Source organism: Cynocephalus volans, chromosome 4, assembly GCF_027409185.1.
Source record: "Cynocephalus volans isolate mCynVol1 chromosome 4, mCynVol1.pri, whole genome shotgun sequence".
Lineage (NCBI taxonomy): Eukaryota > Metazoa > Chordata > Mammalia > Dermoptera > Cynocephalidae > Cynocephalus > Cynocephalus volans.
Window position 1 is genome coordinate 168,736,487 of NC_084463.1, and position 14,708 is coordinate 168,751,194.

The 14,708-nt window shown below is 44.3% G+C and overlaps 1 protein-coding gene across 1 annotated transcript; it reads right to left on the minus strand.

Moving 5' to 3' along the window:
- Positions 1–1,660: 1,660 nt before the first annotated feature.
- Positions 1,661–14,683, minus strand: PSMD13 (proteasome 26S subunit, non-ATPase 13). Its single transcript, XM_063093714.1, has 13 exons — positions 14,517–14,683; positions 12,904–12,982; positions 9,517–9,551; positions 9,376–9,431; positions 9,109–9,152; positions 8,831–8,917; positions 6,957–7,128; positions 5,883–5,962; positions 5,674–5,799; positions 3,917–3,979; positions 2,990–3,070; positions 2,693–2,809; positions 1,661–2,111 (listed from the first exon to the last, which is right to left on the minus strand). Exons 1-13 carry the CDS (start codon positions 14,609–14,611, stop codon positions 2,016–2,018), a joined length of 1,131 nt encoding a protein of 376 aa, XP_062949784.1. The 5' UTR covers positions 14,612–14,683; the 3' UTR covers positions 1,661–2,015.
- Positions 14,684–14,708: the final 25 nt, after the last annotated feature.

The following is a 14,708-nucleotide window of genomic DNA, read 5'->3' on the forward strand; positions in this document are numbered from 1 at the left end:
GTTGGTAAAGGGAAGAGGTGATTATGGTTCTGGGTCTCAATGCTATGGCTGCAACAGTGTCTGAATGCCAGGAAAGGGGTCCCTGCAGCTGTCGCCTGCAGGCCAGCAGTGCCAGCCAGTGGGGAAGGGGCTCTCGCTGCTAAGCCCCCACTCACCTGCTGGCAGAGGACAGATGCTAAGGGCTGAGACTGGAGGGTGCTCAGTGTAAGATCCAGAGTGGGGCTGCTGTGCGGGTCAGATGAGCACGCAGGCAAAAACAAAACCCTAAGTTAACCCTCCTGACTCCTGGAGGGTAAGCGTTTCTGTTGGAAGCATAAATAAACCAAGGTCTAGAAGGTCATTTGTCCAAGGTCATGCAGCTGGGACCTGAAGCCAGACTAAGGTCCTTGTTCTAGGCCAAATGTGCTCTTAAAACTCTGGAGGTTAAAGTCAAAAGGGAGGACTGGGCTCCAACCTGGCATCTGATTCAGATTTAGGATATAGAGGGGTGGGAGGACTGGACCCAGCCTGTTTCAGAAGGAAACTGAGTGGGGGTGAAATTTGGCTGGTGCCCCAGAACCTGGCTCTGTAAGTTCAGCCACCCACAGAGAACATGAGGCTCCAGGTGGGGTGGGGTTGCCTCTGCACACGTGCACACACGTGCACACACAACACCCACGCAGGCACACACGTGGGCAATCTGATCTTCACCCAGGCTTCTGCACAAGGCTGCCATTTAGAGAAAGGCAAATACCTTAAATCTCAGTGGTTTCTGCCATTCTTCAGAGGGGTATCCAGAGGAGTGTGTCACAGGCAGCCAAGCAGGCTCCTGGACAGAGGCATGGGGCTCTGACGAGTGCCCCAGTCTCCATGGGATCATCCCCCCTGCTGAGGGCTAGAGACTGCCAACCACCTTGACGACAGTGGCTACTCACTGCTCACGCGCCACGCATGAGAAGTCTGAAGGCAGATGGAGATAACATGGCTGGCATGAACTTGAGGGGGAGGGGCAGGGGGCAGTCTGTCTCTCCCTCTCCACTGCTGCTTCTGGATAGGACAGAGTCCCACACCACAGGTCCCCGAGGACGGAGGGCAGGCAGACAGCCTCCCTCAGCGACCCAGGCCTGGACCCGCTAGCGGCCTATTGGGCTTACGTGTGCTTTCCTCAACAGGAGCAGGCCGTGGGGCTCTCCCTGATATTCCTCAGCTTCCTGGTGCCTGCAGGCTGGGTCTTGTCCCACATGGAGAGCTACAAGAAGAGTTCCTCAGCATGAAACCTCCACAGTCACCCCAGGCACAGAGCGAAAGGCTGCATTAAACGCTCCTTCCACCTAATGCTCTCTGATTCTTCTTTGTGTACGTACGCCCCTATGCCCGGCTGGACACCTCAGAGTGGTTTCCTTGATGCCCAGCACCGGGAAGCTGCTGAGTGATGCGTGGTGGCAAGGGTGTGGACGCCGGTGTGGGAGAAGGCACCCCAGTGTCTCTCTGACAATGGATAGGACTCCCTTGCTTGGTGGCCCTCAGGGCTGGGCTGTGCCCCAGTCCCCTGTATGCTCAGGCAGATGAGGGGCCGAGACCAAATCCCCACCAATCCATCCCCAGGTCCCAGATCATACTTATCTCTTCAGGCACAGGCTTGGTCTGGAAGCTGAGCCCAAGGAAACAGAACCATGAAAAGGACAAAGCAAAGGTGTTTATTACAGGAACATTCCACAGCCACACTGGAAGAGGTGTTCCCACAGGAGGGTGCAGAGGTCCCCCTTGGAGTGCATCCTCCCCCCATGCTCTTGCCCTTCCTCATCACTTGAGACCCCCAGACCTCCTCCCACACTGCAGGCTACAGGAGACTCCCACAAAGGAGCCTTCTCCCTGGGGCTGGGGCCCCCGTCAATGACGGTCCTCAGTTTTTTAGTCCCTACTCCAGACAGGACCACACCCCCACCTCAACTCAATGCAGATCTTCCTAGCTGTCAGTTTCATCAGCCACAGAAATGCCTGGGGAAGGCGGGGGGACACCAGGGGCACCAGAGGCCCTAGGTGAGGATGTCGTGGGCCTGGTGCTCCACCAGCATCTCCATGCTCTTCACGTCGGTGCACCAGAACTCCAGGCGGTCCTTCATTCCCTTGATCTGAAGTGCAAATCAGGACCACATGGGGCGTTAGGACACTTGGGAGTTACAGGCCAAGCGGCCAGGGCACCTGATGGGGCAGTTCTAAATCTCCAGCTAACTCTTTAGGGCAGCACTAATAAAAAGAACTTCAGAGCTGGGGGTGTGTGTGTGTGATGGGATTACCCTGGCCAATTCTTATCACAAGAACATTTAAAAAAACTTGCATGAAAGAAAACAGGCAAGAATAGAGGAAATCCACGGGATTAAATTTCCAGCAAATGTGAATAAAATGGATTTGAGCTCAAATCACAGAACCAGGAATCTATTTGATCAGGGTACCAATTTTAAGATTAAAAAGCATCATCAGCACAACCAGCACTGTTGTCATATAAGCTTTTAAATGCAGGGTTCAAATCCCAGGCTTGCATTAAATTAGGTTCTTAGACAAACCCTTAGTCCCTACCGCAGTAATTCATTCTCCCAAACCTCTTCTCTAATAATGCTTTCTTCCTAAATGGCTTCCATCCAAATGAAACAAGACAGCATAGATACAACCCAAAAACCCCACAATGGTGAACTGTGGGTTTCAATCACGTCACCTGCTGCAAATCCAAGACTCGGGGCTGCACCCAGGTCATGTGAACTCGCCTGTCCACCTCGTCCACACTGCCTTTCACCAGCCCCACCGACAGAGCCTTCATCACCAGCAACTCCACCTGTGCAGAGAGACAGCTCACATAAGCCGCCTGCCACACACACCGTGGACCCTGGCAACCCTGGAAATGCAAGAAGCGGCTTCTCCTGTCTTCCCTGACAGGGTCTCAGGAGCAGAGTGCTCACACAGGAGCCCCTGATGCCTCTGGGTCTGTGGAACATCCTGAATCCAAGAATCATACCTCATTCACTGCAATTTTAGCACTTTTGGCAATTTCTTCAAAAGTGAGTTGTCTGTGATTGGCAGGTCGTGTGAAAGTCATCTGAAAAAAAACTCTTGTTTATTAAATATTTAAAACTATTTTTCCAAATAAAAATTGTTAGAGAACTGACTAGGATATTTCTGTCAATACTTGCTCTGAGAGTAGAGATCATCTTATTAATATGCCACATACTAAAATTTCTTTAATCATATACGTCACTAAGAACAAGCTTTTAATGCTTACATAAGAAGGTTAAAGGCAAAAATAAGCTTTATAAAAATGTCTGACAATAGACATTACTGATTCCCTGAACAAGGACTTGAGGTCACCATGTGTTAGGGGACACCACAGTGAGCCAGAAGTACAAGGTCCCTTTCCTGGAGAAGCCTGAATCCCAGTGGGGAAAAACTAGCAAGCATGCAGACAGGAGAGGAAGTGCGGTGAGCAGAAAGCTGCGTCCGCGCAGGAAGGGGCAGCCCTGTCAGCTCAGTCAGTCAAGGATGGCCTCTCTGGGGGCCGAGCCTGTGGCGCACTCGGGAGAGTGCGGTGCTGGGAGCGCAGCGACGCTCCCGCCGCAGGTTCGGATCCTATATAGGAATGGCCAGTGCACTCACTGGCTGAGTGCCGGTCATGAAAAAGACAAAAAAAAAAAAAAAAAAAAAAAAAAAGGATGGCCTCTCTGGGAGGGGCCGTTTAAGACCCAAATACAAACTTAAAGACAAAAGCACGTGGTGGCAAAGGAAAAAGGAAGGTAGTAAAGAGTGGGGCGGGGCAGAAGAAGTACCAATGAAAGTGAAGACTGCACTCAGGAGAGGCCTGGAGAGTCTGCAGGGCCTCAGCCAACCCACTGGCACCTCTGACCAAGGCCTTAAATCACAGGCGAAGTGGTTTCTGGGTGTTTCTTACCTCCATGAGGCACAACAACTGAATTTTCCTCAGAAGCTGGGCTTCGTTGGCTGCTAAATCAGGCTGTAAAGTGCAGAAAGACAAAACAATGTCTTCCGTGTTTGTGCTTATCATTTACCTAGCCCGGGCTTTGAAATTCTTTCTACACAGTTGATTGAACAAAAAGGAACTAGGCAGATCCAAACATTTTATGTTACAGATTGCTGAAGCTCATTAATAGCTTCAAGTAGCCTGAACTTCACCTTCCTTAGGAAATCTGAAGAAGAGTACCTAACTGAAAGGCCATTTCTCAAGATGAGGAATTTATAGGGTAAGATCTGTACTAATGTCACAGACACCACTATGCAGGACCACAAGGTGTAGGTGTTTCAGGACTCTCTTGGCACAAGGTGCCGTCAGGGAAGGACATACTCCCACGTCCTGGGAGGCCTCCGAGGGGCGCTGCCTGTTCAGGCAGCACAGTGCAGGGGAGTCCTTCTGAGGGACAGGCTCCTTAAGTTCTAGGGACTTGTTCTGAATCAAAAGAGCAAGTTATTAATTTATAATGAAGAATACTGTCATCATGAGAACTACAATACATCCTTCTACAAGACCTGCACAATCTTGTAGGTGGACCAAAAGGTTATATGGTGAGCAAAGAATTAAACTAAGGAGAGCTGATTACTTGACTCAAGTGTTTAGTAACTCAGACTCTGATACAGGTAGCCCAACAGAGACATTTCTGCCACAGGAGCTGGACAGGTCAAGCTCTTCAGAAAGGGCTCACTCCCTAGCCCCAGACAGGCTTTAGTGGCTTGGACAGATGCTGTTAGCATGCCCCTCTAAATTTCATGTTTTTTCTTTAAATTGCTAAGGCTAGCCGTCTTTCTTTCTGAGTGGCATGTTTGTTCCTTCGAGATATGAACACATAATCAACTACAGTTAGGTCTGGCTGGATCTGGTGTTTTCTGTCTCTTCACAATCCCTTCATGTATATCTACCCTGCTACATTATACATGAATTTTACAAGTTTATCTTAAAGTTTGAGAAAATCGAAACTTTCAGAAAAGTACAAAAACAGTAACACAACCATAAGTCTTACCTCAGTTAATATTTTAGTAATATTTGCTCCTAATAATTTCATTTAAAGAAGAATACATTTACTGTTAAAGCTCAAGTCCCTGTTAAGCATCTCTCACTAACTTCCACTTCCCAGAAACTCCTTCACCCAATCCCCCACCCCCATGAACTGACCTGAAATGACTGCCCCCCGTCCATGACTGGACCCCTGAGCTGACCACTCCCCCACCCCACTGCACCTGTTCCTCCCTCATCCCAGTCTCCCTCCCACTCTCATCACCCACCCACTCCCATCAGCCTCACACGCCCTCTCTCAGCTTGAACTTGTTGAAACTTTTCTCTGCTGAATATGCTCTTCCCATAGCTCTGCATTCACCCCTAAGCCACACAGAACATCATCGTTTCCTCTGGGATGCCTTCTGTGACACACCTCCACCCAGCACAGAGGAGGGGCCCATATTATATTCCGTTCTCTCAGAACACTCTACTTTCCCTTTCTAGCACTGAGCAATATTGTAGCTAACTAACCATTTAACTCCCTGCTTTATGAGAGCAAGGTCTACCCTGTCTTAGTCTCCTCTCTGCCCACTGCCTCCTTCTGTGCCTGGAGTGTAGAGGGAAGATGCTTAAAAACATTTGTTGAATAAATGAACAAATAAATGGATAAACAAGCACCAGGGGTATTGTGGGAGACCCACCTGCTGGCCCCATGCGGTCTTCAGAGTCTGGAATCTCTCTACATTGCCACTATTGAAGGCATAGAGGGTGTCAATCAGCCACTGCCGGTCCGTGTTCCTCAGTGATTCCAGCACAGGGTGCATGAGCTGCAAGGACAGAGACGGTCAGCTGGTAAAAAAAAAAATCAGTCTCCCCCTCGTTAAGGAATCTGAGCCCAAGGACAACTTACGAGTTCACCAAAGTTAAAAACTCCCTCGCCAAGAAGTCCCGCTAGTCCCAGTGTAAAAGCTCTCTCCTGCTGCTCAGACACTATGGCAACAACATACATCCAGTTACACCCTAGTCACAATAATCAGTCTTGTTTGGCTTAAAAAATCTCACATAACAAAAAAGTAAAGAAACCTCTCTTTGTATGGTTATATTACAAAGCTTTAACATTAGTCATCTTTTCTGAAGTTCTGGATTGACCTAGGTTATACCAGGAACCATATTACTGTGAGTTTTGTGGGAAGAGCATTCACATATTATTTTTTTCCTAAACATATATGAATCTATTCATATTTTCAGACTATACTACTTCCTGAAGTAATGAGTTCCTTAAATCCTTTACCTAAAATGGGAAGTAGTACCACCTGTTATTAACCTTAACGTTTTCTCATTTAGCCTCCTTTCAGCCTAGAATTAACGTTTTGTTTCCATACAAAGTCCTTACTCTCCTGACTACATTAGCTGCTTTTCTAATACATTTTTCTTGAAATATAGCAATCAAAACAGCATTAACATTTTTAAGAGCTGCTGGTCTTCTTAGATTCAACAGTGTACTGTGAGAAACACCTAAAATATGCTATAATCTCTTTTCTAAACACATATTCCTTGCATTTTCCCCCAAATTCACTGGTTACTTTTCTTTCTACCCTCAAATCCTGGAAATACTTTTGTAATTTATTCCCATGGATCTGGAATTTCAGTTTTCAGAACAAGGACCTCAGCTACAGGGGGGAATTAGAAGGTACTTACATTGCTGTACTTCCTACCAAAACCTCTGCTGCAGGTTAGGGCTTGGAGAAGAAACAATAAAGGGGCTAGGAGGAATTAGCCCCTTTTCATCAGAATTAAGCACTGGAGAGAATACAATGTAGAAACTGAAGATTAAACAAAATTTTCCACCTTTTCTTCAAAACAGGATGAATTCCTCGTGGTAATTTCTGAGACCTCCTAACTCAGGCACCTCACAGCTGCTATGTTTGAAGAAAACATAGCAGACTTCACTGAAGTGAAATGGACTTCAGTGGCCCCATGTTACCTGGAAGATCCTTTATGTCAACACAGCCCAGAAATCGCAGAGCATCTTTGTAGTAGGATGCATGGTTTCCTATCGTTTGATAGTATTTACTGGAGAGATCGTAGAAACGACTGTGAACTGACGTCACACCGGGGAGGTTGTTGAGCATTTCTTCAACATCTTCAATGGTTTCCTATACACAGGGAGCAAAATTGTCTTTCTTTTTAACTTAAAAGATTTTAAAAGTAATATATCTTAAGATGAAAAGCGTAAGCACAAAGGCAGATTGATAAATGTAACTACATTAAGATGGAAAACTTCGGTTCACCTAAAACACAGAAAAAAGTGCAAAGACAAGCTACAGAGTGGGAAAAGATATTTACAGCACATGTTACCCGCAAGGGATCATGACCAAGAAAATATAAATAACTATGACAAATCATTCAGGAGACAAGTAACAGTAGAAAAATGGGCAAAAGATATTCACAGGCAATTACAGAGTTGGAGACATAAATGAAATGGCCAATAAACCACTAGTAATTGAGAGTTGCAAATTAACTCCTCAACAAGATACCATTTCAACTCCATTAGATCAGCAAAAGTTAAACAGTCAGAAATATCAAATGTTGAAGATATGGAGCTTCGAGACAGCTCACATGGTGCTGCGGGAGCTTAAGCCACCCTGGAGAAACATCTGGGAATATTTGGCAGAGCTGGAGATGCACAGGCCTTACACCTGTGGTCTCCAGGCACAGACCCTAGTGAGATTCTGCCCAAGTACACAGGGGAGCAGGAACAGAAATGCTAATAACAGCATTGTTTTTAATTAAAAAAAAAACCAACAAAAAACCCAAAATCCCTTCAACATGAGACTGGACACATACATTGTGAAACAGTTATACAATGAAATACCACACAGGAGTAAAAATGAACTGGTTACACTGATGACGACTCTCAAACCTAGCACTGAGCTAGTAGTTAAACCTTACTTGGAGTTACGCACCCCATCTAGTGCAGCACAAGGAAACGCATGGGCACAAGGGGGCACTGCTGGGGGAGGAACATGGTCTGACGGGCACAGCATCTCAGACTGTGCTATGCTGCTCCATCCTCAGCTGTCTGGGGCTTGTGGATACCTATTATGGCATTCTTTAGAGTGTCTTAGAGCTTTCGGTATCCCAAATATCTCAAAACAAAACACAGTAAGTATGCTTATAGGCTAGGACTGGGAAGAAATCAATAAAAAGTATTTAGGGCAAGGAGAACATGGGCATCTTTAACCTTACACCCAATATCTCCTTTAATTTTATGGTTACCAAACAAACCAAGTCAAAACAAACACATGCAGCCTCTGGTTAAACAAGGTGGACTGAACACGTGTATTGGTCTCACTGCCACCCATATTCACACCTGTCCCCCAAATGGCACTAAAATGAAAATAAGGAAGGCATAAATGCAGACAGGAAACTTGGACAACATTTAGGAGCAGAAGGAGGGTGAAGGAGTGGCACAGGACCTGTCAGTGGTAAGCAGGGCTGACCTTGGTCAGGGAGAATCTGTGTGCTGTGGACCATCCCTGAGTGGACAGATGTGCTGTGGTCATACAGGGCAGGGCTCTTTTGAGTAAGGGTAAGAGGCATAATATCAGCAACTAACTCTTAAATGGTTTTGGGAAAAAAACACAACTACACACACACACAGAATAAGGCAAAAGTAGTAAAAGGTTAACTGTGGGAAATCTGGGTTAGGATATGAGTTCTTTATGCGATTTTTGCAACTTTTCTGTAACTTAAAAATATTTTTGAATAAACAGTTAAAGAGGAAAAATAGACTATTTTTTCTACAGTTCTAAACAACTTTTAAAAAAAGATAAGTCTGTATTACGGTGATCTTACTTTTGTAACCTGCAGGTCCCCAATGTTTAATTTTAGAGCTCCAATTGCTGTTTTACACAGGATCACTGCTTCATCACTACTCTTCACCTACAGACATCAAAAAAACAAGGGAACCTGAGAAGTATGGACAACCAACTAACAACTTAAGCCAGCTACCCATATATTGACTTAACTTTCATGACTAGAGACACAGTGGTCTCCAAAGGTGTGGACGGTAAGCATGAACACAGACTACAAGTCACACATTCTAAAAGGTATTGCTCAAACTTCACATTTACCTTCTCACGAGTCTTTTCCAGAAAAGTAAGAGCCACATTAGGATCTAGAGAAAAATAAAGTCAGAAGAACCACCAACAGAGTATCTCTACAGGCTGTTTGTTCTCTACCAACCAAGATACCTTTGGGTAGGATAATCTTTAGGTTTAGACTATAAAGTATAATAAAAACATATTTTCTATCAAAATACAGGAGCTCAATTAACATATTTCAAGATGATTTTAACTACCACTTGGATCTGCTCCTTTATGAAAGAAAGTGAGACTTACCAGTCATCTGTCTGACTACATGAAGAATGATTTCTACCAGGGACAAAGGATTCACTCTGAAATAAAAACCACCAGTCTTTGAGTGTCAATGAGCATTAATGCACTCATTTTCAAAGTAAAAAACTGACAAAAGGGTTTTACCTGTGTTCAAATTCACTGATGAAGTTTTCGTAAAGCTGTGGAACCAAAACATGGAGGGTAATTACAGTATGTCTTTCATTCTGCAAAATCAAGACTTCAAACACTATTTTTAAAGAAGTGGCATCAATGTTATCAGGTTATGAGTTTGCAAACAACAATGCCCATCACATAGTGAGCACTGCATAAAAGTTTGCTGAATGATAGGAGACCCATGCTAGGGCACATTGAAGTTCACAGAAATGCTCATCAATGGATTAAGGAAACCTAGGCTTTCTTTCTAGTTTTGGAATTAGAACACTGACCTATAAGAATCTCCTGAAAACCAATTCCTACATTCTTTCTCCAAGACATTCTACGTAAGATAGACTAACAGTTTAAAATGCTCACTAAGTAAGCAGAATGAAATTCCTTCAGATTTTAGAAGGCTAAAGGCTAATTACGTCCCAATACTAAATTTCTTGGCCATTAGCACACATTTCCTCAGACTCTACATTAGGTACCACAGACACAGAATGTCTAAGACAAATGCTGTGTCTTTGAAGAGCTCCTGGCCTAGTGGAAAAGACAGTCTGTAAACAAATAAAATACTGTGAATTTAAGAGCAAGAAAAAAAAGTACACAGGTGGATCAGCCAAAGGGAGAGGTTTCATGGAAGGTTATTTTAGAAGTGGTGATAACTGAGTTTCAAGAATGAAGAGCAATTAGAGAGACAGAGATTTGATGTGAGAAAGGGGTCTGTGGAGAGAAGAACACTCTAGACAGGAACAAATATGTGCAAAAGCTCTGAAGAAACACTGCATTGTTTCAGGAATATTATTGAAGGACACAGAGAGTGAGAGTCACTGAGGCTTGTCTCTGTCTTAAAGGCAAGGGTGAACCAGTGGAGACACACAACCAAGCTTCTTTCTCCTTTAGAAACATGACTGGAGGCAGAGAGGATAGCAAATGAAAAGACTGAGAGAGACTAGTTAGAGGTTACTAGTAGCCAAGACAGGACAGTGAGTGAGTAACAGCAGTGAGGATGGACAAAGCATCAGTGAAATCTGCTAAGTTGAGCCAGACTTGATCAGGTGTGGGCTGGTCACAGAAAAGGAAGCTCACAACAACCCCTGAGCTAATGGCCAGGCAAATGGGCAAAGGGAGTGCCCAGTTTGGGCAAAGCCGGGAGAGGGAACCTCCAGATGACCTCAACTTTGGATGTGGAGAGCCTGAAATTCCTCTGGGATATGAAGGCAGAAAGAAGGAAATGTCCCTGTGGCAGTTAGATATTTAAATCTGGCACACAGCAAACAGCTACCTAAATAAAACAGCTTTTTTATTACCAGGGACTATTTCAAAGACATCTTCCTCATTAAGAGGGAATATTTTAAATTTTCTGATACCTATTACAATTTATGAAATTATCTAAAGAAAAAAGCCCACTAATTCCAGAAACTCAAACTTACTTCTGGTGACTGCAAATTCATGAATATTATTTATCTTACACTTAGGTGAGCTGGGTCCCATAATGTTTTTTAAAAATTTACTATTTTTTTATTTGTTTGGTAGCTGGCTGGTATGGGGATCCGAACCCTTTGACTTTAGTATTATCAGCACCATGTGTTAACCAAGTGAGCTAACAGGCCAGACCCAGTCCCAACAATTTTAAATGTTTACTTTGTCCATGAAAAAAGTAAACTCAAATTTGCTAACCTGAGTAACTATCACATTACCATGAGGTTGAAGAAATAGTTTGCCATGTATAGAAAAGCGATTTAATCATAAGAAAGTAGACCAGCAAAACCTTTCAGTGAAGGCTGGTTTCAGAGCTTGCTTAATACCCCTCCCTTGATTGCTCCCCCGTCTAACAGCTGCATTTGGCTCCCTTCTAACATTCACTCCTAGACGTGGACACAGCAGCCTGTGTCAGTGCTGTCTGATGCCATTTTGTGGCCTCTGAAACATGTGCATTTGGGTCGTTGGTGCATATGAAAATAAAGGACAGGCTGGTCACTCAGATCCAGGACTCAGGTGCTTTTGAAGGCTTAGGAGAGCTTTTCTATCAGTCTTCCTCCCCCCGCACCCCCTTCCTCCTTGTTGCTGTGCTGTCTCCTCATGCCTCTCCATTCCTCCCTCCCACACTCCTTCCTTCCCCCATCCCCTCTATCCTTCCCTCAATCCTTCCTTCTCTTTTTTATCTCTCCTAACTCTTTCTTCTTCTATCTGCCTAATTCAATAAATATTTCTTGGGGGAGAAAAGAAAGCAATAGTCAGAAAAAAATACTTATGAATTATCCATCACTATGATATAGAACCATAGGGAATGAGTATTAAGACGGATCTCATTTATCATTTCTCCATATAATCTAGAAGATGAAATGTCCAGCAAAATCTCCAGGCTTACAGATGATTACAAGTTCCTTTTATAATAAAAGGTCAAATTGATGGGCATGAACCACAAGAAAATCTTACAAGCCCAGGTGGTGTAGTAAACTTCACTGTGAGCACATATAAAGTAATATATTCAGGAGAAATAACTCAAGCTATCATTACAAGCTAACTATCACTTACAATGCTGGTATAAATCTCTGATTCACTCTCAGAATCAGAGGAAGTCATCAAAGAGTAAGATGTCAGGAAAGACTTTAAAGAGGAGGTTACCAGTAAGCAAATTTGTGGGGATTTGTATCCCTTCCTCAGAGTATCAGGGGGAGGCTGGGAAAGAGAGCATATATTTTTTTCTGTTGGAAAAATTCTAAAAGTGCTGTATTAAAAAGGCAGCATGATATTATGCAGGACTCTCCCTCCAATCCCCCTCACCTTCAACTGAAATACAAGAGGTGTTCTCTCTTCAGCACTACCCAGGAAAGAAGTGTTTGGGCGAGCAAGCAGAGTCAGAGTGGGTGAGGGAAGGGGAATGACGGCTGTGATCTAAAGGGTTCCTATGGGAACCCTCCTTTATATCCCACCCCACCCCTAACTGGTTTTGAACTTTCAGTTTTTGAATAACTGTTTTCCAAAATTAGCGTACTCAAAACCAAACAAACCAAAAAACCTAAAACTTTATGAACAGTAAGATACTAGGGTATGCTTTAAGACAGTATTTTAGGGTAACTAAGCCAGAATGTCTGTTTTTGAATCCTCTTCTGTCTCTTATTAGCTGTGACCTATGGTAAGTTACTTAAACTCTTATGTCTGCTTCTACATCAAAAAAAATGGGATAAAAGTAGTACTTTATCTCCCAATGTTATTATGAAGAATAAAAAAGTAAATATGTAAAGTGGTTAGAACAGCATCTAATATGAAGTAATTGCTAAATAAGTATAGCTTATTATTACCACAAAGCCCATCTATTATTTTAAAAAATCGTTGAGCACATTCATATAATGTTACCTAGCAATTATTTACCTTAATGAGACCGTCTCCTTGGGCAAAGCACGGGTCCTGAACAAAATCAAGCACCTGAAGTGTCAGCTGATGCCACAACCTGAAAAACATAAGGCCCTTAGGATCTGTAAACTAATGTCCAGTCACAGACACCTTTAGCCTTGATGGTCCTGTCAAATAAACACTAACCAGTCTCTACTGGGTAGTAGCAAGAAAATGCTAACAAACCTGAGTTCTTTTGCTGGCTCTGCTACTCAGTGGTTGTGTCACCTTGGGATCACTTAACTTCTATAAAACTCAGTTTTCCCAGCTATGAAATGGAGAACGTCTTTCTAGATTACCTCAAAGGGTTACTGTGAGGTTCAACTGGAAACAAAAACTTTGTAATTGTACATATCTAAATTGAAACCTTGGCTGTTCTACTTATTAGCTGAGTAACTCAAAGAAAATGATTAAATCAAGCTTCAGTTTCCTCATCTGGGATGAATGAAAGGTTAAATAAGCTAATATATAAAACTCCAGGACAGTGACACAGCACTTCATCCAAAAACCAAAGGCTAATATTTAATAATGCAGGTAAAATGCTCTGAAAAATACAAAGTGCTACCCAACACAAGCAATTATTTGCTAAATACTAAAAATATTCTTTTCTTTCTTTCTTTTTTTTTTTAAAGATGACCAGTAAGGGGATCTTAACCCTTGACTTGGTGTTATCAGCACCACCCTCTCCCAAGTGAGCTAACCGGACATCCCTATATAGGATCCAAACCCATGGCCTTGGTGTTATCAGCACCACACTCTCCCGAGTGAGCCACGGGCCGGCTCCAAGAATTTTCTTTCAAAAACTGCTAACAGCAGAAGGCTGCTAAACATCATCAAAACATGTATTGAATACCTATGTGAAACGTACTATGTTAAATGCTAGGGATGTTAACGGGGAAGTTACTACAGGAAGTGTATTTTCCTACGGAACAGCTCCAGCCCAATGCTGGCAATTTATTATAGTCATTTTAAGAGAGGCTGGTGTTTAACCACGGACAACTTAATTGTTCTGAAATGTAACCTGTTTCTAGACAAACCTAAACTCTGACACATCTCTACGAGCACAAAGCGCAGTGTGAAATACAACTGAAAGGAGAGACAATAGGAGAGGAAAGAAGGAGGTGCACACCGTGGAACCAGTCGCAGAATCAACAGGAAAAAAGAACATACTGCACTGGTCTCTGGTTTATGGGCTCCAGACTGAGAAAAACAACTGTAGATACCACACTGTGGCATAGCTAAGTGCAAGTCACCAGGATCTCTTTCCCAAAAGGGGCGGCACCCCGGCCGTGAAAGTCTGCTCGCTTGTTTGCGATCCAGAGCTAAAATCGCAGACCGGCCTGAACGTCTTTAGTAGACCACGAAGGAGGGGGGTTCACAGTCCCTCGGTCAGGAACGCAGTGAACCCTAGACCCCCAAGCCCTGGCTACAGTTCTGCTTCTTAGTCCTCGTGAGCTGTCACCCCTTTTCCTCATCGGCCCTGCCCCTAGGGGTTCCTCAGCCTGCCTCCCGCCCAGCCCGTGTCCCCATCTCCACACACGTCCCCGCCTCCTCAGGCCTCCCCGCCCCGGCCCCCTCGCTTCGGCGCTCACTTCTTCGTGTAGAGCTCCTCCAGACGGTGCCACACAGCGGCCTGCCCGGGCCCGGAGCTCTGGCTCTGCTGCAGGAAGCCCGGGACGTCCTTCATGACTGCAGGAGGAGCCCGGCACTGAGACAGAACCGAAAAGTCAGCGCCGCGGGGATGGCCGCCGGAAGTGCTCGCTCACTTCCGGAAGTGTTCGCTC

Coding starts and splice junctions, on each gene's coding strand:
- PSMD13 (XM_063093714.1), bottom strand. CDS start 14,611: ATGAAGGACGTCCCGGGCTTCCTGCAGCAGAGCCAGAGCTCCGGGCCC. Junction 9,552..12,903: donor AAGGAGACGGTCTCATTAAG/GTAAATAATTGC, acceptor TTGGTTCCACAG/CTTTACGAAAACTTCATCAG. Junction 8,918..9,108: donor TGGAAAAGACTCGTGAGAAG/GTAAATGTGAAG, acceptor TGATGTCTGTAG/GTGAAGAGTAGTGATGAAGC.